Source organism: Macaca nemestrina, chromosome 5 (assembly GCF_043159975.1).
Source record: "Macaca nemestrina isolate mMacNem1 chromosome 5, mMacNem.hap1, whole genome shotgun sequence".
Classification (NCBI taxonomy): domain Eukaryota; kingdom Metazoa; phylum Chordata; class Mammalia; order Primates; family Cercopithecidae; genus Macaca; species Macaca nemestrina.
In genome coordinates this window covers 34,248,786-34,271,536 of record NC_092129.1, presented here as the reverse complement: position 1 = coordinate 34,271,536, position 22,751 = coordinate 34,248,786, and the positions used below count along the sequence as shown (strand labels likewise).

Sequence of the window (22,751 nt, the reverse complement as noted above, 5' to 3'; positions counted from 1 at the left end):
TTGTTTTGTTTTTCCCTTATGTGAAATTCAGTTATTCATCTAACAAAATGCTACTGCCACCTTGGTGCTAGGCCCCCACTTTATGTTAGGTGTTCCCAGGGAGTCAGGGAGCTGAGTGCTCACCCTCGAGGAGCCAGGAGAAGGGATGTAGAAGGGATGTAGCTCAGAGGTATGTGATTGAAGCCTGACCACGGTACTGTCATCGACAAAACAGGAAGTACGCATGAGAGAGGCTTCATTGGGGAGTCAAGCTGAGATGTGAAAAATAAATCAGTGTTGTTCAGGTGTCACTAGAGAGGAGCCATCTAACCCGCAGAGGAAGGCTTCTGACATCGCAGCCCATGGTGGAGGTCCATTTGGCCTGTCATTTTGGTAGAAAAATTCTAATCTCCAGCCTGGCCAAAACAGTGGAACCTCGTCTCTGCTAAAAATATAAAAATTAGCTGGACGCGGTGGCACACACCTGTAGTTCATCTACTCGGGATGCAAAGGCAGGAGAATCGCTTGATCCCAGGAGGCAGTGAGCCAAGACTGTGCCACTGCACTCCAGTTTGTGTGACAGAGTGAGACTTCATCTCAAAAAAAAATTCTAATCAATATCCAAAGGTTTTTTAAAAAAATTATGTCATTTTATTAGGGAGAGTAAATAGACACAGAAAGCAATCACAGAACAAGTAGAGTTGCAAGCTAAGTTCAAATACTGTGGATATGTGGTAAGTCACTAAGTAACAAGAGTTTTTTGCATGTTTCTTCCAACTGGCAACTGCCAGAATTCTAAAACTAAAAGATTTAATGTGAAAGTTTGAACCACCATCTGAATAACAAATGGATGTTGGGACATCCCTCATCTTCTGGCGGTAAGGGGCCTGCTTTCGAGCAGGGTAGCAATTGCCTGGAATTGAGTAGAAGCTGTTCCCTTTGGATGGAACATAGACCATCTACTTTGCTGTAAGCCACGCCCCCTCCTTCATTCTGTCTGGTTGCTGTACTTTCTTGACTCTCCTCCAAATCATTCAAATATGCAGTATGAAACTATAGGGCATGAAATTGCCTGGGGGTAGTTTTTTTCATTTGTTAAACAGTTACTTGATATGTGCCTACTGTGTGCCAGGAATTATTGGATACTTGAAATATAAATTATTGGATGAAACATATAAAAATCACTGCTCTTCTACAGCTTAAATTCTAAAAATAAAAGTAAATCTAGGAAGTAATTCATATAATGTGTTAGTATGTGGTTTATCCTCCAAAAGTAATAAAAACAACAGAACAAGGGGAATTGGGAAGGAGAGCCCCTGGCACTATTAAGTTGAGATAGTCTGGATATTATTCATTTAAGCAAAGACAAGAAGAAGGGCAGGGAATTGAGCTGTGTGTATATCTCAGGCAACTCAGTCCAGGCAGAAAGAATAGTCTGTGCAAAATCCTTAAGGTAGGAACTTACCTTAAGGAGTGATTGTAACTGGAGTGAAGCCAGCAGAGGGAATGGTAGTGTGAAATGAGGTCAGGGGGCAAGGGGACAAGATTGCATAGGGCCTTGTAGACAGATCATCTTTAGAAATTTGGATTTACTCTGAGTGAAACGGGAGTTTGAAACAAAGGCTTGAAAATCTATACTATGGTTTAAAATGATTCCTTAGGCTGTTGTGTTGAGAATAGACTATAAGGGGGCAAAGAGAAATAGGGAGATCATTTGAGAGGTTCTTGTAATCCAGGTGAGAGATAATGGTGATTCAGACCAGGGTATCAGCATTGGAAAGTGGAGAAATGGTTGGATTCTGGATTTTGTTTTGAAGTTAAAGCTATTGAGATTTCCTGATGGAAATCATGTAGGAGAACAAAAGAGGTCAAAAATGACTGATTTTTGGCCTGAGAAATTGGAAGGATGGTATTGCTTTCAATTTCGTGATTTCAATTTAGGACCTGTTGAGTATGATGTCTATTAGACATATAAGTGGGGATATTTGAAATGTTTGGAGAGACAATCAGGTCATACTAACTGGCCACTTAGGTGCGTAGAGAGACAGGGGCAGATGGGGGAAGCAGGAGTGAGCCTCGAGAGAGAGAGAGAGAGCAAAGTTTCTATTCTGTGCATGATAGGGAACTGCAGAAAGGCAAAGGAAAGATTGAGGGAATGTAAGACTGGAGGGTAAGTAGGAGATGGTAGGTAATTTCCTTGTTGATGGGAGTATATAAATTGGTAGAGTCCTTCCAGAGAACAGTGGCATGTGGCAAAGTCTTGAAAACCATGCACTTCACTGGACTCAGAAATTGAGAGTAATAGCATGAGCAAGCAAATATTTATGTTAAGTTCATTGTCATTTTCTTACACTGACCAAAATTAGAGATAATCCAAAAGAATAGAGGTGGCTAGTTAAATATGTTATGGCATATCTATACAGCGAAATACCATGAAAATGTACAAATGTGTATCTTGACATTGAAGAGATTCGTAATCTGTTACTATGTGAAAAAAGAAGTTAGGAATCAGTGAGTGGTGTAGTGCTGTATTTTTAGGGGGTAGTAACTATGATTTTAATGTTTTGCATAGATCAGGCATGATGCTAAACATTGTATAAACATTGTCTCATGTAATATTTATGGTAGTCCAATTGGAGTGTATTATTGTGTAATTTTTTTCAGATGAGGAAAATGAGAATTACTGATCTTAAAGTTACTAAGGTTATCTAGACAGGAATTGGTGGAGCTGGAATTTGAAACCAAATCTGTATGACTTTAAATCCATGGAGTCTTCACCATTATCCTTTGTTTCGCCATAGATCACAGAAGGACTCTAAGAAGGATATATACCAAAACTCTGGGTTTATGGGTGGTAATACAATGAACATGGATCACTGCTGTTATAAAATATGTTTTATATGTAGTTCTTAAAATGGTTCTGGGCTAGAGCCAAGGCCCAGTTGAGAATGGAAAAAACTTTAGAATGTGAGCCAATAGGAACCCTGCAAGATGTGGATACTGATTGGATGTGAAGGGTGTGGAAGAAGAAGGGAATCTACAATGACTTGCCAAATTTTGCCTTGGGTGACTTTAGCATCAAGCAAAAGGGAAACAGGCTTAAAAGTAAGTTTTTGACACTTTGGGTTAACATGCCTGTGTGAGAGTTGGCTACAGGGGCCTGAATTTTAAGGAACATCCAGCATTGGAGACACAGCTTTGGGATGAGCCTAGAAATTGTTGTTGAAGCCATAGAGTGATTCATATTATACAAGGTGGATATAGGAGTAAGAAAATAAAGAGACAAAGAGAGATCTCTAGGGATTACAATATTGAAGTATGGGCCATTCAAGAAGAGCTGGTAAAGGATGCTAGGAAATAAGAGAAAGTTGAAGGATGTAGTTTATCTGAAGCCCAGGCAGAAAGAGTAGACTAAGTAAAAAGAGCTTGGTTAGTAATGCCAAATGCTGTGGAGAGGCTGAGTAAGGTTAACATTGGACAAAGGTTTTTGAATTTGAAGGTTAATTATTAGTTTCCCCAAAACATTGTCAATGATAATTTTTGGAAGAAGCTAGGTTGCCAGGGATTGGAGAGTGAGAGAGATTATAGATCGTAAACATTCTTCAAGGTAATATTTTTAAGAGGCTTTGGCTCGATGCAGTGGCATGCACCTGTAGTCCCAGCTACTTGGGAGGCTGAACAGGAGGATCACTTGAGCCCAGAGTTAGATGTCAGCCTGGGTAACACAGTGACACCCCTCTTAAAAAATAATAATTTTGTATGCTATTAAAGCTAACTGTTTAAAATCGGGCATTCGTATAATTAAGACATGCTAGACTAGGTAATTAATAATTTGAGCCAACTTGTAAGATGTACTCAATTTACCTCATAAGGCAAGTGTTTTTAGTGATTACAGCATACTAAGTGTTTGGTTCAAATGTAGATGTTCTTAAATACTAATATGTCTTATGCATTAATTATACTAGGAAGAAACAGTTGGAGGAACAATAAGAAAATTGTAGACCATTAATAACAATCATTTTCTGATAGCCTTTAACTTGTTGGGATTGGTAACACACACACCTGCACCCACACATAGACCTCAGAAGTCATGTGGCTTGAGGATGTAGCCCCAGCTCTGCCATGAGTGAGTGTGACAAGTCATTTTACCTCTGTGGGCTTCAGTTTCTTTTATAAAATGATAGCCTAGGATCAGATTAATGGTGTTTAACCAGAAGTTCACAATAGAGGCATCTGTAATATTTAAGTTTTTAAAGGTTTGTTTATTTTTGGAGATAAAAGCTGGCTTTGTCACTCAGGCTGAAGTGTAATGGTGCAATCATGGCTCATTGTAACCTCAAAGTTGCAGGCTCAAGGGATCCTCCCACCTCAGCCTCGTGAGTAAGTGGGACTACAGGCATGCACCACCATGCCTGGTTAATTTTTAAACTTTTTTGTAGAGACAGGGTCTTGCTATGTTGCACAGGCTGATCTCGAACTCCTGGCCTCAAGCAATCCTCCCTCCTCAGCCTCTCACACCTGGAATCACAGGTGTGAGCCACTGCACCTGGCCTACTAATATTATTTTAGAACAAAACAAAAAGCAAACCATGATTGGGTGACTCACTACACCCACTGAGTCAGACTCTCCCAGGGCAGGACTTGGGCATGTGTATTGTCTAAAAACTGGAAGGGTAATTCCCTCTTCCTATTGGTGTGTTTGTATGTGTGTATGCACATGTATATTTAATTTTATCATGAAACTTTTTTTAACACACATATGAGTAGAAAGAATAGTACATGAGCCCCCCAAAACCTTTATCATCAATAATCGAACACATTTTTCTGATCTTGTTGCATCCTATCTCCCACATGTTTCTTCCTTTTAGAATTTTAAAGGAAATGCCAGATATCTTATAATTACCTCAGATTGCATCTCTGCCTACTAAGAATGTGGGGGCAGCTTTGATGAACAATTGATTATGATTTGTTGACTCATCCAGGCCTCAGGGTTATTGTGACTTAGGTTTGTATGATGTTTCTTCTGCCATTCAAGCTCACCTCTCAAAGGGAGGCTGTTCGTTTATGAGAGTGAGGCTACAGAGTGGCTCTGTGAGATTCTGTCAAAGATGCCGTATGCTGCTCACCACATTTGACCTCACAGATCAAGGAAACAAAAGGCTTTCTCTCCTAGGGTTAATGTTAGTGTTAACTTGGGACATGCTAGTATCACACCCTTAATTTACCAGGGAGGAACTCAAGCTTTAGAGAGCTTACGTGACTTGCTAAAAGTTCCAGAATAATCTTGTCACATTTTAGAGTGTAGGGCTATGGCTGTGAAAAAGAAATCTGTTGCTACCACTGGAAGAATCCTGGCATTGGAAGCAGTGTGGTGTAGATGCTGAGTTGTTTGTGGCCAGAGTTGCGTGCCTTTATGCACAACTCTGTTTAGAATTGCAACTCTGATTTCATTTAATGGTTCTCGCTGCAAAGCGTTGCGGCAGGTATTGTTTCAAGCATCTGCTTTAGGTCTGGAAACAGTGTCTGGATTTACTTGGGGATCCAAGTGGAAAATCAAATTACAATATCAAGCACAAAATCTTATTTCTTTTTATGACATTCCCTGATTTTGTAATAGTGCATAAAAATACCACATTAAAATAAAAAATACTAGAACTTATGTCATTGGAAATTGAATGCTTATTAACTATGGAAGTTATTTTAAGCCTTTCTTTAAAATCCTCTGAATCTGTGAGTTGGATAAAAGTTTAAGGCATTTGGATAACAAAGATCCAATTATAATTAGCACATAGTTCAAGACATTAGAGAATTCCTTTTATATCACCACTTCCCAGTATTGTCAGTTCAGACTAGGGTGATGAATATACCATTTTAGTTTAAGATACCTTGCTAAAATGTCCCTGTTTAATTTTCTAAAATATGTGTTATATCTGGCCTTCTTTTTGAAAAAGCTATATTTCCAATTTGCCCTTTTGAAGATAAAAAGGGTTTTCTGTAGCATAAAAAATGTCAGCTTTACATTTAAATTAGCTTTTAATGGAAAAGAAAAAGACCTCTTCTACAGGTCTGACATTCAATTTCTAATCTCTAGAGTGCAAAAATATGAGCGATGCAGTGTTTTTATATATCTTATGAAAAAATGCTAGAATTGTTATTTAACCAGATAATAATAAAATCAGGTTTAGAAATATAAACTTTATTTCAATATGTAAAACATGTGAAGACAATATGAGGTCATTTTCTCTATTATTATAATCTTTGCATGCATAAGAAATTAACACTCTTGAAGTTGTAAAATCCTTTGTGACTTTTCTTTGATGGTGTGTTAGTCAAATACTGCCCTTCTCCAGTCCTGCTGTACCTCACATAACTGCAGTTCGCAAGCACACTCCTCCCCTCTCTCAATGGGGAAAAAAATGCAGGGGACAGAGTCACAACTTTAGATTAAAACATGTGAAATAGAAAGGTTATAAAGATCATACTGTGTACAGATTCAGTTATTATGGCTCAAGTTAAGAACAGACTGTTTGGCTTAACTATCAGGCATGTTGTGTCTTTTCAACGCTTGGCATCTCAATGTAATTAGTATACTAATAGCTTCAGTATTCGATAGAGCATGATTCTAGTACTTAATAGTGGTTGTCATACACCATTTAAATGATGGCTTTGGCATAATTTATTGTTTGTCATCTTCATAAATATCATTTGGCCTTCCTTGTCAAGATATCCAGCAAAAAACTTCCCAGAAACAAGTTTAACTCTTTAGTTTTACCATTATATATATTGGTTAAACTCATTTCTTCTTCGGAGATAAAGAACATTGTAGATCCATATTGAGTCAAACTCTCAATCTCTGTATCGTTGTAAGAATTTGGATAGGATGAATCACTGCAGCAATAAACAAGCTGAGAAATGTTCATATCCCATAGACACACAAACCACACACACACGCTTTCCTTGCTATAGAATACAGGTTCTTTAGTGGTCAGGGAATGTCAGCCTAGGAAGGTTTAATGAAAACCATGTACTATTGTTAGTTTAATGAAATGCTTTCCAAGGATGTTGATATTCAAGCTGTTTGAAATAAGTCAAAATGATTACAGTTTGTAGCTTGGGACGGTTTCTTGCTGAGCTCAAAGGTGGCTTAACCTCATTCCCTGCTCATTGAGGGAAAGGGATGTGGGAAATGTTTTATTTCATAGCCAGAAGGAATCTGTAGGAGGGTACTCATGCTGCTTCCCATCTTGGCAAAAACCAGCCTGTGGTTTTTATGTCAATTATATGTCAATTACCTAACATTACACATATACGTGAAAACTCTCAATTGCCCCCAGAAGCTAGTACCTTGGGACTCTATTAAAACTCTTAACTATCAGAAAGATCCTAGATTCCTGGGTCAGATGTGATGCTTTCTGTGCAAGTCCTTATACCACCCTGAACTCAACACCTCATTTCATAAGGAAGCATGGTCGTACTCCCCAAAGCTATGATACCTGAGCTCATTTAGAAATCATGGGCGTATGGTCATACTATTAGAGGCCTTCTTCGTGTGATGGTCAATATTGAGTGTCAACTTGATTGGACTGACAGATGCAAAGTATTGTTCCTGGGTGTGTCTGTGAGGGTGTTGCCAAAGGAGATTAACATTTAGGTTGGTGGACTGGAGAGGCAGACCCACCCTCAATGTGAGTGGGCACCATCTAATCAGCTGCCACCATGGCTAGAATAAAAATAGGCAGAAGAAAGTGGAAAGAACAGACTTGCTGAGTCCTCTGGCCTTCATCTTTCTCCTGGCTGGATGCTTCCTGCTCTCGAACACTGGACTCCAAGTTCTTCAAGGTTTGGACTGTTGGACTTACACCAGTGGTTTGCCAGGGGCTGTCTGGCCTTCAGCCACAGACTGAAGGCTGCACTGTCCGCTTCCCCGCTTTTGAGGTTTTGGGACTCGGACTGGCTTCCTTGCTCCTCAGCTTGCAGATGAGCTATTGTGGGACTTCACCATGTCATCATGTGAGTCAATACTCCTTAATAAACTCCCCTTTATGTATACATCTATGCTATGAATTCTGTCCCTTTAGAGAACCATGACTAATACAGATATTGGTACCGATAGAGTGGGGTGCTGCTGTAAAGATACCTGAAAATGTGGAAGTGACTTTGAAACTGGGTAACAGGCAAAGGTTGGAACCGTTTGGAGGGCTCAGAAGAAGATAAGAAAATATGAAAGAATCTGGAACTTCCTAAAGACTTGGAGGGCTCAGAAGACAGGAAGATGTGGGAAAGTTTGGAACTTCTAGAGATGCGTTGAATGGCTTTGACCAAAATGCTGGTAGTGTTATGGACAAAGAAGTCCATGCTGAGGTGGTCACAGATGGAGATGAGGAACTTGTTGGCAACTGGAATAAGGGTGATTCTTGCTCTGCTGTAGCAAAGAAACTGGTGGCAATTTGACTCTGCCCTAGAGGTCTGTGAAACTTTGAACTTGAGAGAGATGATTTAGGGTATCTAGTGGAGGAAATGTCTAAGCGGCAAAGCATTCAAGGGGAAGCAGAACATAAAAGTCTGGAAAATTTGCAGCCTGACAATGTGATAGAAAAGAAAAACCCATTTTCCGGGGAGAAGTTCAATCCCACTGCAGACATTTGCATAAGTAACAAGAAGCTAAATGTTAATCACCAAGACAATGGGAAAAATGTCTCTAAGGCATGTCAGAGACCTTCAAGGCAGCCCTTCCCATCACAGAGAGGCCTAGGAGGGAGAACTGGTTTCCTGGGCCAGGCCCAGGGCCCCCCTGCTCTACGCAGCCTCAGGACGTGGTGCCCTGAATCCCAACTGCTTCAGCTCCAGCCATGGCTAAAAGGGGCCAAGGTACAGCTCGGGCCATTACTTCAGAGGGTGCAAACCCTAAGCCTGGCAAGTTTACATATGGTGTTTAGTCTGTAGGTACACCAAAGTCAAGAAATGAGGTTTGGGAGTCTCCGCCTATATTTTAGAGGATGTATGGAAATGCCTGGATAGACAGAAATGCCTAGATGTCCAGGCAAAATTTGCTGCAGGGGCAGAACCCTCATGGAGAACCGCTACTAAGGCAGTGCAGAAGGGAGATGTGGGTTTGGAGTCCCCACACAGAGTCCCCACTGGGACACTGCCTAGTGGAGCTATAAGAGGAGGGCCATTGTCCTTCAGACCCCAGAATGGTAGATCCACTGACAGCTGTTGCTATGTGCCTAGAAAGGCTGCAGACACTCAACAGCAGCCTGTGAAAGCAGCCGGGAGGGGGACTGTACCCTGCAAAGCCACAGGGACAGTGCTGCCCAAGGCTGTTGGAGCCTACCTCTTGTATCAGCATGACCTGAATGTGAGAATGTGAGACATGGAGTCAAAGAAGATCATTTTAGAACTTTAAGATTTGGTTAGACTGGGCATGATGGCTCATGCCTGTTACCCCAGCACTCTGGGAGGCCAAAGCAGGTGGATCACTTGAGGTCAGGGGTTCAAGACCAGCAGCCAACATGGTGAAACCTGTCTCTACTAAAAATACAAAATTTAGCTGGGCATGGTGGCAAGCACCTATAATCTCAGCTACTCGGGAGGATGAGGCAGGAGAATCACTTGAACCCGGGAGGCAGAGGTTGCAGTGAGCTGAGATCACGCCACTACACTCCAGCCTGGGTGACAAAGCAAGACTCCATTGGAAAAAAAAAAAAAAAAGATTTGGCAACTTCCCTGTTGGATTTCAGACTTGCATGGGGCCTGTAGCCCCCTGTTTTGGCCAATTTCTCCCATTTGGAATGGGTGCATTTGCTCATTGCTTGTATCCCCATTGTATCCCCATTGTATCCGGGAAGTAACTAACTTGCTTTTGATTTTGCAGGCTCATAGGCAGAAGAGACTTGCCTTGTCTCAGATGAGGCCTTGGACTTGGACTTTTGGGTTAATGCTGGAATGAGTTAAGACTTCGGGGGACTGTTGGAAAGGCATGATTATGTTTTGAAATGTGAGGACATGAGATTTTGGGAGGCTGGGGATGGAATGATACCCCACCCAAATCTCATCTTGAATTGTAGTTTCCATAATCCCCATGTGTTGTGGGAGGCACCTGGTAGGAGGTAATTGAATCATGGCAGTAGTAACCCTTATGCTGCTGTCCTTGTGATAGCGAGTGAGTTCTCATGACATCTGATGGTTTTATAAGGGATTTTTCCCTTTGTTTGACATTTCTCTCTCCTGCTGCCCTGTGAAGAGGTGCCTTCTGCCATGATTGTAAGTTTCCTGAGGCCTCCCTAGCCATGAGGAACTGTGAATCAATTAAACCTTTTTTCTTTGTAAATTACCCAGTCTTGGGTATTTCTTCATAGCAGCACGAGAAGAGACTAATACATTCAGCTCTTCATGAGAGGTTTTGGAGGGGAAAAGAGACTACATCCCCAAGCAGGTACATGCTAATGTTAGTAACTCTGGCTTTTCTCTTTGACTCTCTACAGAAGTAAGTGACTGAATCGTCTCTTGTAGCATACTTAATTCCTTTTCTCTGCTTTCTTTCCCTTCTTGTCTTTTCTTGGTAGTGGAAGGAATACCATATGGTGGATAGAGGCACCTTAACTTGTTTCTTTTAGACAATGTTCCTAAGATGATTTTTTTGCCATTAAGGAGATACCCCTTTGCATACTTTCTTTTATTCTAGATTAATTTTACTTTGTTTATGTTGTAATTGTTAGTAAAAACAAACGAAAAATAAGTAATTTTGAATGATTCATTTAATTAATAAACATTGATGGGTGGCTACATATGACAGTAAGACATGTGGCATACAACCAGAATACAGGTCATATAGTAGGACCCTTATAAAGGAGAGTCAGGGCTCCTTTATAAGAATGAGAATGAAGAGATTCTTTTTGACCCTGTGGAGCATGGAAGAGTCCATGGAGTTTGAGGTATTTGAGCTGAGCCTTGAAAAATGGTTAGCAGAGAGAGATTTGGGAGGGGGAGTAGAACGTACACAAAGATAGGAAAGCTTGGAGTGCTGATGGGCCTTTTTATCTAAACAATAGGTGGTGCTACAAGAAATAGTAGGGGGAAAGGCAAGGAGCTGACTTAAGGTTACCATATCCCTAAACTGTCTATGATAATATATTATTTTCTGAATCATTTTGGTTTTGCAACTCATTTATTGTGGACTTTCTCTATATAAAAACTTAATCCAATCATCTTCACTTTAAAGGTCAGTGTAGATTTGACTGCCTTGATATTCTAGGGCTGGATAAGATGTGACTATAGGAGCAATTTCTGTCCCTGATAAACCTATATATAAGGATATTTGACACTATGACTTAACCAGGATTTCCTAACTTTTAACCTCGATATAAAGTACATGGCTATCTGCAAACTCTAGCCTGCCATTCAGGTCCCTCTACAAAACAATAGTAATAATAGTGATAAACTAACAGAATTCAAAATACTAATATTGTTGTGCTTACTGAGTAGACAAGGCAGATTGGGGTTTTACGAGCACAGTCTCAATGCTTCAGATGTTGCTATTACAATTTTCAGTGTAACGTTAAAGGTGTCCATGCCACTTATTCTTTTCCACCTTCTATGAGACAACAGATAGGTGAGGCCATGCAAACAGGTTAAATGGCCATAGTGGGAAATAACCTAGAGTTCAAACCCCAGGGAGAAGTTCATGGAGTCCCTGAGTTGTATGTTACACCATTGATTTAATAACTGCTTTGTACCACATGAAATGCCCCATCCATTGCAAGAAGCAGCATGTTTTCCCAAGTGTTACAAGTGAAAATAAAGCCTGTCACAGAATCAAGGACAGAGGAAATTATACTTGTATCCTAGGGATAAGGTCAAGGTCATAGATTAAAGTATCAATAAGTCAAAAAACCAAGCCAAGGATTCAGGCTGGGTAGAAAGATGAAGCAGGAATTGAGGGATTTGGGCACAGGTTGGAATTGGGAGGTTGGAATTAGGTTGTCCTTCACAGATTGAATTGAGCATAATATGTCCTGCAAGAGAAGTTAGAAGAGGATGCTGTGACCAAAGTTAGCCCAGCAAAATCATGAGTGCAAGGCCCTGGAAGCCTTTGTCTATTTTTGTTAAGGTTTGGAGTAATGTGTTCTGTGGCCCTTCACTGAGTGGTCAGAGGAAGGAGGCAGGTGGGGCACCACCCACTCTGCAGCAGGATTTCTGAGGTTGATGGTCAGGTCCTTTGTGATACCTTTGCAGGTCTAGCTGTTGTTTGCAGTCCGTGGCCTTACACAGTCCCATATTCACTGTACAGTCTTATACAGTGTTGCTTCTTTTTCTTGTTATTCCCACACTAAATCTCTGATATTACTGAGAAGCAATATTAAATCTTTTAGGGTACCTACATTTTTATAGAGCCTGATTCTAAAGGTATATTATTTTTGTTGAACTTTGAAAGAAATCAGATTAATGGCATCTGTTGTATATCTCTGCTTGATATTTATTTAATTAATTAATTTATTTTTTGAGATGGAGTCTCACTCTGTCTCCCAGGCTGGAGTGCGTCTTGGCTCACTGCAAACTCCGCCTCCTGGGTTCAAGCAGTTCTCCTACCTCAGCCTCCCAAGTAGCTGGGATTACAGGTGGGCACCACCACACCCAGCTAATTTTTTTTTAATTTTAGTAGAAACAGGGTCTTGCCATGTTGGCTAGGCTAGTCTCAAACTCCCGAGATGTTTATTTAAAAAAAAAAAAATTCAAGACTGTGTACATTAAAAAGAAAAAAAAAAGGACATGATATTGTGGGCATAAAATAATATTATGCAGTAAAGGACTTGTTTCTTATTACTAGGTAAGTAAACATAGTACAATATCCAGTACTCAGTAGATGCTTAATAAATTTTGGTTCAATTGAGCAGGGTATTTATATTTTTTAAAGCATTATCTTTTAAACATGATTTATGCTTGCTGTTTATTCTAAGGTCTAAGTCATAATGGTTATAAATAATAGTATTTAGTTTAGCAAAATCATTTAGGAATTAATTAAGCCTAATATTTCTAATGCTATAGCTGACATTTTGGTATTACAAACCTCATAAACTTTCACTGGTATCCTCGAATCCATAAAATGTTTTTCACATCCGTGGGCAAAAGATTTAGAAGGGGTCATCGTAAGTTCAAAGTGTATAGCCAAAAAGCATGAGCTCATTAACCAAATGGGGAACAGACATAATATAAATAGAAAAGCATGTTTCTTTTTTATAAAACATTCAGAGACAAAAAAATTTTTGTGAAATTTTGTGAATGTCCAGGAAGATTTTTCAAATGTACATATTGCAATAGCACACAAAGTAACTTCTTTCTGATTCAATTTCATAAATTGCTACATGAAGAAGCACCCTCTAGTAGATAATACTCAGAAATCAGCACTTAATATGGCAGTAATGGTTATTGCTGTCATTCTTTACATCTTTAAAAATAATTAAGCATTACTGCACAGGCATTATAAAGTTCCCCTATCACCATTAAGAGGATATTTGAGGTTTGATGTAATTTAGCAAATTACATTATACAGTAGTTAAGGTTTTTATGTAGTGAAGTAAAATGTGTAGTAGTTAAGCACACTTACTATATAATGCATTGTAGAGTTACACATTCCAGCTGCTGCCAGCTTTGTTCCAGTGTCATTATTGCTTTGCAGGCTGACGTTCCTCAGGGAGTGATTCGAGTGCAAGCTCCCCATCTTTCGAAAGTTTCCATGGCAATACAGCTAACTGAAGAACTAAAAGCCAGTGATGTACTTGCCAGGTTTCTCAGCCAAGAAAGGTAGAGGCCTGTTTTGTGTTAATTATTCCATGGCATAACTCACTTGCTCTCTCTCTCCCGTTCGCTGCTGCTTTTTTTTTTTTTCCTTTTTTTAATTGTGGGGTAGTATGAAATGCTTAAAAATGTTGTGTTCCCAGAAGAAGAGAACAGCAGACTTAACCATTAGACTGTTAGAATGAGTTTAGTTCATTTGATGTGGCTTGTGTTCAGGTTGAGCTTGATTCAAGCAGGATTTCTGAGCGTTCCTTCACTGGGCCTATGATGGGCTTGCCAAGCGAGACCACTCAATATTCTTTCCAGGATATGTTGATTGGAGGTTAATTACTGTTTGTAGGCTGTAAGAAAAATTACTAATTAGGATGCAGTGGCATTAAAATAAAGAAAAGACACAACTTTTTCTATGAAATATAATGAATTTCAAAATGGTCAAATTTAAAAACAAACCATAAAGAATTGAAAGAGGAAAACCAGGCCTTTGAGTGCTGAAGTCTCAAGGGGAGAACATACCATCCTCATTAAGGACAACAGGCCCTTCATCTATATTTTGGGGTTGACGGGGCAGGGAAAGTCATTGGAAAGCTGCTAGCATCCCTCTCACTATAGTAAGAGTATGCCCTTTCCACAACACTTTGTAGTGTCTTTTCTTAAATTTTAGAGATTCTAACAAGTATATTGAATTTTCAGGTTTTGCCTTTTGAATTCTTTCTTTTAGCTGAAGTCATGTTTTCATGCCTTCTCCAGCCTCATTTTCAGTCACTGAAATAAACTAAATGTTTAAAAACAGAGGGAAATCCAGGGCACTGGCATCTCAGTTTACGAATACTCTCTCTTGGTCTTTCATTGAATTTAATCTCCTCATTCTAACATTTGGGGGCTTCAATCAAGCTTTCCGCCAAAGCCTCTCCGATTTTAATATATGGTACTAGAAGTATGTAATATGTTTCTGTTCTAGCACAGGGCCTTAAACAGAACAAACATGTTACATACTTCTAGTACCATAAATGGAAGGGGAGATATAAACATATATTTTAAAGTACCTTCCCTTAGGGTTTATAAATTGGGAGAAAGGATGACTCTGTGCAGCTAACAGATGGTGATGAAATGAGAGAGAGGTTTATTGGTAATATCTAGCTTCAATAAGCCAGTGTAAACTTCCCTCAAAACAGCACTCTGAAGTAAGTGCTATTATTGCATCTGTTTCACTGATGAGAAAACAGAGATTTGCAAGGTCACACATTTTTTCATAGGTGGTAGAACTGGAATTCTCAATCTGTGGTTTCACTCCAAAGGCAGTCCCATAACCATTCTCCATGCTGGCTGGAGGATCTACAGAGCACCATAGATCTGGGAACCACTAGTGCAGAGTCTGAGAGTAGATGGATTTTGGGGGATTATGTCCTGGGGGCAGTTGGAAGTTCTCAAATGTCTTTCCTCCCTATAGTGTTTTGCAGCTTCTGCAAAGCCAGTCCACTTCCTCTCTGCTCCCTACTTTGACTTAGTAGATACAAACTTTTGCCATTCTTCCCACCAGCCATGCTCTCATTGTCTCCCAGAATGTGTACCTGAAGACCTGGCCAGACTTCAGATATAAGCAGCTCTTTCCAGCCAGACACAGTTAATTTACATTTACTTTCAGGACCCAAGTGCTCAATTTAGTCTGTGCTTTTGTTCCTCTACTTGCTAATAGTGTGAGACTATGAAGCTGTACACCACATTCAACTGTGACTTTAATATTTAAGGTACAGCATGAAACAATCATAGGTATATTGTTACAGAAAGCACCAACTTGTGACAACTATCCTCTGACAATTTTGGATTTCCTGCTTGTTGTGTTTGTATTAAATAAGCATTTGCTACACCCGGATTAGGGTATCTTCTTCCCGCTCTTCCTCCTATCCTTCTCCACCTAGATGGAAGTCTGGTAAACTTCTCCTCCATTTACCTCACTTCCGCACCCAGTCCTCAGCCCCTTTCCCTATGCTTGCGGATGCAATCTGGATTTCAAAGCTAACTATTTCTGTTTCACCTTCAGCTAGTTTTTATCTCTTTAAGTCCAACTTCCTCATTTATAAGAATGGACCAGAATAGCGTCTATTATTGTAATTAACTAGGAAAATGATCGTGCACATATAGCACTGTCTGTCTGGGCCACATAAGAAGTGAAATTCTCAGTAAATGTTTATATATTTCTTCCACCACATTCCTGTGCTGCTTCCATTTGTATTCCACCTGTGTTGGGGCAGTTGGAAACTCTATATCCTTCCATTCTTTTTCTCCCCCCACCTCCTCAACTGAAGCCAATAGATACATGAATGACATACAATATATGTATAATAAATTGCACATTCATTCATTCTTTGATAAAGGATTATTGCCTTTTCTTTAATGATGAATTTGTTGATTAGCATTATGCAAAAATCTGAGTATGCCAGGAAATCTAGTTCCTGTTTCTTTAAAGTGGAACACAGATACTTGAGAATCAGTCTGAGAGCAATATCTAACTAGATGTCTTTCTTTAAATCAAGCCTCCTGAAACATTCAATTTGGTTTTCACAGAAATAGGGACTCTCTTTAGACCCATAGTTGATTGTGTTATGTACTAGATTAAAAACAAAAATAGTAATGATTAAATTACTTAATTTAAAAGATAAACCTACACCCTGGTTGGAAACAAAGTGGATCAGATGCAGTGCAGCAGGTGGAACATAGCCTGAGGACCCAGAGAGCCCTCCAGTGTGCCAGGGACACAGGGCGGGGAGAGAAAGGAGGAGAACCAGAAGCCATTCCGTGGGTGGTGAGGAGGCTGCTGCTATACCATGTTCTTCCTAATGGCTCGAATACAAGTCAGACCTGATTTTCTCTTCTCAGTTCCAGAGAGCGTGTCTTCAGGGCCTTATCTCAGTGGTCTACTAACCTTGCCATGCTTCAGAATCCACTATAGAGCATTTGAAAAGCAGTTTCTTGGGCTTTATTCTAGACCAGTTAAATCTGAGTTTCTAGAGCTCTCGGTCTGAATTTTTAGCAGGTTTCTCAGGTAATTCTTTTATAGAAAGATTTGAAAGCCACTGAGTTTCACCAATTTTTATGTTTGAAGCTTGTTCTGGAACACTTTATTCTTTGAAGAGTGTAAATCTTTAAACACTTTTTTTTTTTTTTGTCTTTTTGGAGACAGGGTCTCATTCTGTCTCCCAGGCTGGAATGCAGTGGCACAATCTCAGCTCACTGCAACGTCCATCTCCTGGGCTCAAGCAGTCCTCCCACCTCAGCCTCCTGAGGAGCTAGGATCACAGGCGCTCACCACCATGCCCGGCTGAATTTTTTGTATTTTGGGTAGAGACGGGGTTTTGCCATGTTGCCCAGGCTGGGCTCAAGCGATCTACCTGCTTTGGCCTCCCAAAGTGCTAGGATTACAGGCATGAGCCTTCACACCCAGCCAGACGCATGTCTTATTCTTTATATGCATCTTGCACACTACTGGAGTTGTCAGCACAGCAAACCCATGATAAATACTTATTGAATAAGCATAATGTGAAAACTAAGGTGGAAACATTTCTTTTAATAGTTTTATGAGGACCATTTAGGCTTGTATACAAAGTGGATAATCATATTAATAATTTGATTGGCAGCTGAAATGTTACATTAACTTTTCTTTTGAATTTTACAAATTTAGATACTGATTTACTATTTTGCCTTCAGATGTATAATTCCATTTGTTTATCTTAATGTACAGGTGTGACACTTTTATTACCTATTGGGTACATTTAACAGATGGGAAAATACAAACGTGTAGATAATTACAGTGTATCTAAGTTATGAATTTTTCCATACCAGCCAGAATTCCCCAAGCACGTTAAAGTGATTTACTTGCAAGCTGTTTGATGATACAAGTAATCCCTTTGTTTTGTCCCTCATAGTGGGGTTGCCCAGACTCTCAAGAAAGGAGAAGTTTTTTTGTATGAAATTGGAGGAAATATTGGTAAGCAGGTTTTTTTTCTCTTTACATTTCACATGCTGTTTGGATATTGCCAGTGGTTATTATTTATGTCTTTGGAGGAAGAACAGGAAATTAGAAGTAAAATATACCATGCTTTAGATAGTTGCTGAATATTGTGAATTTATTTAATGGTTTGACCTTTCTCTTCAGGCTCTGTTTGAGCTCCTTCTGTACAAATGCCCATCTATGTTCAATTTCAGCAAAGGCAAGTTCCCTATACAGTAAGAATAACTCCTGGAATGGTTAATGATGCAAGTTTTTCAAAACTCCCTTCTTTTTAATATACTCATGTCACATAGTAAAGGAAGTAGTTGAGTTTATATAAGGCTAAGATAGCACTTTATTATAGTACAGTATTAGATATTTTTAGTAAAAGCAGATTTACTTTTGCCATAGTTGATTTACTGCTAAATTTTATCCACATGCACACACACTCAAATTCACATTAGTAATTTAAAAAATGGAATGAATTAATTTTGACCATGTTTTATATTTTTTACCCTTTTGTAATTATCAGTGAGTCTTACCCATCTCTTTTTAAAAATTTGAAATAATCTTTTTCTCTTTTTTGACTCTTGGAAATGGTAAGGGTAAAATTATTAAGAAATAAATGAAATAATGTTAAGTTCAAAATAGTAATTAAAAATAATTTTACAGGGCGGGCACGGTGGCTCACGCCTGTGATCCCAGCATTTTGGGAGGCCAAGGCAGGTGGATCACGTGGTCAGGAGATCGAGACCATCCTGGCTAGCATGGTTAAACCCCGTCTCTACTAAAAATACAAAAAACAAATTAGCCGGGCATGGTGGCGGGTGCTTGTAATCCCAGCTACTCAGGAGGCTGAGGCAGGAGAATGATGTGAACCCGGGAGGCAGAGCTTGCAGTGAACCGAGATCAGGCCACTGCACTCCAGCCTGGGCAACAGAGCGAGACTCTGTCTCAAAAAATATATATATATATACACACACACACACACACACATACACACACACACACACACATATACATACATACATATAAAACAATAAATTATGTAGAATGTTTTTGTGGGAATTAAAAATGTTAATAAATTATTGAAAGTTAAAGATAGGAATGTGAAGGCTTATTCTTTAAATAGGCCATGACACTAGAAACCTGGAATTGTTAACTCTATTAGTAAAGGTTATTTAAACATTAATATATTTGATTTATTCTTTTACTTTTAGATCTTGGGAATTAAGTGTAGTTTCTTAGGTGGATTCAGAACCATTGCCCCTCCTAATAAGGTGATTAAGGTTTTAAGGAACCATTTAAAAGCCTATCATACAAAATATTTTCAGCTTCCTAAATTAATTTGAAACCTATTCATTTAGAGAAAGACTATCAATTTTACTTTTCCAGTTGTTGGCCAATTTTTACAATATTTTGAGAAACAGGAAAGAATGAGAAGTTTTTTTTTGATTTGTTTTGTTTTGGAGACAGTGTCTGCCTCTGTCACCCACGCTGGAGTGCAGTGGCGCAATCTCGGCTCACTGCAACCTCCACCTCCTGAGCTCAAGCCATCCTCCCACCTCAATCTCCTGAGTAGCTGGGACTACAGGTGCGAGCCACCATGCTTAGCTAATTTTTGTATTTTTTGTAGAGATGGGGTTTCATTATGTTGCCCAGGCTGATCTCGAACTCCAGATCTCAAGCAATCTGCCCACCTCAGCCTCCCAAAGTAGAATAAGTATGTTGAAGCCCAAGATTTAAGAGTTAAATAATTAAGCTTAAGTTTAAAATTGCATACCAATCTACCTGCTGTATTAAACTGACACAACATCTATTTTAACAGGGGAACGCTGCCTTGATGATGACACTTACATGAAGGATTTATATCAGCTTAACCCAAATGCTGAGTGGGTTATAAAGTCAAAGCCATTGTAGAAGACTTAACCAGCTGCAGATAACCATGTGGACCTTCTGTAATAATTCTTGCTGAGTCAAGAGTGTAAATAAAAGAAATGGCAGGACTCTGATTATTCAGTTGTACCCAACTATTTAAAAATGACTCCCTCAAGCCTTAAAAAGTCATAGGTTTGTGCCGCTGCCAGAATTATATTAATTATTATTAATGTTATTATTAGAAAAAAATTTCTGGAGTGAGAGTAAAGAGGCTTAATTAGCTTCTGGGCAGTTTTCATATGCTCTGTGAAATGTGTCCAGATGTGACATAGTTGTTTTTTTTAATATGTGAAAATGTATTCTCTTCCCACTCTTTTCTCCTAAACTCATGTATACTGTAATATATGCTCTCTCACCTCTATTACCTCCTCACATCTGCCCTTTCCCAGTTAGGTTTGCTTTTTGACCAAAAAGATAACAAATACCAGGTATGGCAAGTTGTGAAGATAGCACATTAAAACATACCTAATTTCACAGTATTCCTGTCACGACAGAATGTTAGTATTCATCTCTTTGAATCATTTGCTCAAATAATAACGTTCCACCTTTTCCTGCTGTATCACAGGAGGTGATTTGCATTTTTTTTCAGTTCATCTGACTTATGTTCACAGAATTGTATCAGCGATCAAGAAAATAGGACTGTCAGAAGCTGCCAGTTATTACTGAACCATTAAATACTTATATACTAAGAATAAATAAAATATACCCATGTGAAATAATAACTGGATTATGGATAACAAGAGAGTGAAAGCCAAAGCACTTTCTGTCTACTGTACTCTTCTAAATGGAATTTTAAAAGTCATAGCTGGCTTTACGTGTTGTCATATTAGCGTTATAAATATGCATGATAGTATAATCCAGTAATGGTTGAAGAAAGTACTTTACTTAAAGAGGGATTTTTTTTAAACTCCTGAATAAGTCTACTGGAAGAGTTATTCTTCTGGGTGAACAAGCTTTTGTTTGTGTTCTTATTTTAAATAATAGGAGTCAATTTATTAAAATATTGTCAAAAGCCTATTCCCAGGGATTTTAATGCACAAACCATATTGTGACAAGAGATGAGCCTCTGTATTGTAAATAAGAGAAATGAAGTAGAGAAATGTTAAATATTTTATGAGTTTAGAAGGTAGTAAATAAAAGGTGATGTAAATGAATGCTGCACAAACGGTGTTTATGATACTTTTAGTAGTACTTTAGGAAAAATTACACATTCTCAGAAGCTCTTGATGTCTCTAATTAAGGGGGGGGGAATGGTGTTAATGAGAACAGTCATAAATTTTTAGCATATAATTACAAGAACAGCCTGTGGATATGATCACTTAAATAATTTTGTGGTGATTCGTGCCATTGCTTTTTTTATTTAAAAGAAAATTTTGTAATTAAATGCTTTTTCTAAATTATCTTCTCTTGGAATCATTACTTTTAATCCTATGTGTTTATGAGTATTTTTGCTCTTTATTAATATTGAGAAATGGACTCTTTTTGTTATTAAAAGTCACCTCTATTTTATTTCTGCTATTTTCTTTGTCATTTTTAAAGTAGGAAGATGTCAGAGATATAAATGTGTTTTCATCTTTAGTTTTTTTCCTTTTACAAATTTTTATTTTTTAGGATTTTCAAAATACAGTTTAGTCTGTTTCTTTGACAATATGTATTAATTTCCCAATTAGCAAAATGGTACTTATTAGTGGGTTGAAAACAATTAACAACATAAAAGAAAAATTAAGGGCTTAGAACATTTTAGGTGTATATGACTTCAAAAAAAAAAAAAAAGATAGCAGTGAGGATGATGATTTAAGTAAAAGGTTTTCTGAAGCCTATGCCAACTAATTTTCACAATGTTTGCTACCTACCTGAAAAGGAGGGTCAGGAGGGAGACACAACATATTTTTGATCATGAAAAAGTATCAGATCTTAATTTTTAAAAAGTGAAAATGCCATTTTATTTTGAATGCCTTTTAGAACTCATGACCCAAGTTAATCAATATTGAATAATATGACATAAATAACCAAAAAATATGGACTTTAAAAAATCTTTATTTTTTTAGAGACAGGGTCTTTCTCTGTTGTCCAGATTGGAGTACAGTAGCGCATTCATGGCTAACTGCAGCCTCAAGTGCTGGGGCTCAAGCAATCCTCCTGCCTCAGTCCCCTAAGTAGCTAGGACCACAGGTACATGCCACCATGGCTGGATCTAAAGAGAAAAAAAGCTTGATACTATAGATCCTTGAATATAAATATCCTGATATTAACCTACTGCTTTTGCTGTGATTCTTTTCCCTTAGTGAGTTTTAAATCTCAGGCTAGATTTTTATTTGTTTTTCTGTGTGTGTATGAGACAAAATAAAAACAAATGTATTTGCCTTGAGTTTGAAACATTTGAACTCTTAAGGGAGGACTGGTTGTCCTGTTAACGTTGGTGATGCTCCTTTCTGAAAGAGGCTTCATTAATCTGTTCTCACATTGCTATGAAGAAATACCTGAGAGTGGGTAATTTATAAAAAAAAGAAGTTTAATTGACTCACATAGTTGGGGAGGCCTCAGAAAACCTACAGTCATGGCGGAAGGGAAAGAAAACATGTCCTTCATATGGCGCCAGGACAGAGAAGAAAGAGAAGTGCAGAGTGAAGAGGGGAAAAGCCCCTCACAAAACCATCAGATCTTGTGAGAACTCCCAATCACGAGAACAGCACGGGGAACTGCCCTCATGATTCAGTCACCTCCCACAAGGTCCCTCCCCCAACATGTGGGGATTACAATTCAGATTACAATTCAAGATGAGATTCGGGTGGGGACACAGAGCCAGACTATATCGGAGGTCATTGTAATTCTTTGCACTTACACAATCTTTGCTTAATGCTGCTGTAGAATTCGATGTAAACTCCTTACTAGTACTCTTTGGGAAAGGCAGATTATTTTACCAACTTCATGGGATTTTTCATTATTGTCTTTCCTCGTTTTCATTAAACTGGTTTGCACTCTCTGATTGTCCTGGTTTCTCACCTACTCATCAGTAGGTGGCAGTATTGGTCAGGGATTCCTTTGAATCGAAACT

General features: G+C 38.7%; 1 protein-coding gene across 3 annotated transcripts in view; it reads left to right on the top strand.

Annotated features, from left to right (window-relative positions):
* LOC105465592 (Rho GTPase activating protein 18) overlaps window positions 1-21,096 on the top strand; it is a 203,398-nt gene extending 182,302 nt beyond the window's left edge. For all 3 annotated transcript variants that reach the window (XM_024787858.2, XM_011714092.3, XM_071096445.1), the window contains 3 exons: window positions 13,655-13,779; window positions 17,694-17,755; window positions 19,587-21,096. In XM_024787858.2, the coding sequence (XP_024643626.1) occupies window positions 13,655-13,779; window positions 17,694-17,755; window positions 19,587-19,678 (279 nt within the window). In that variant the 3' untranslated portion in view covers window positions 19,679-21,096. The remainder of the gene's footprint in view (window positions 1-13,654; window positions 13,780-17,693; window positions 17,756-19,586) is intronic.
* Window positions 21,097-22,751: the final 1,655 nt, after the last annotated feature.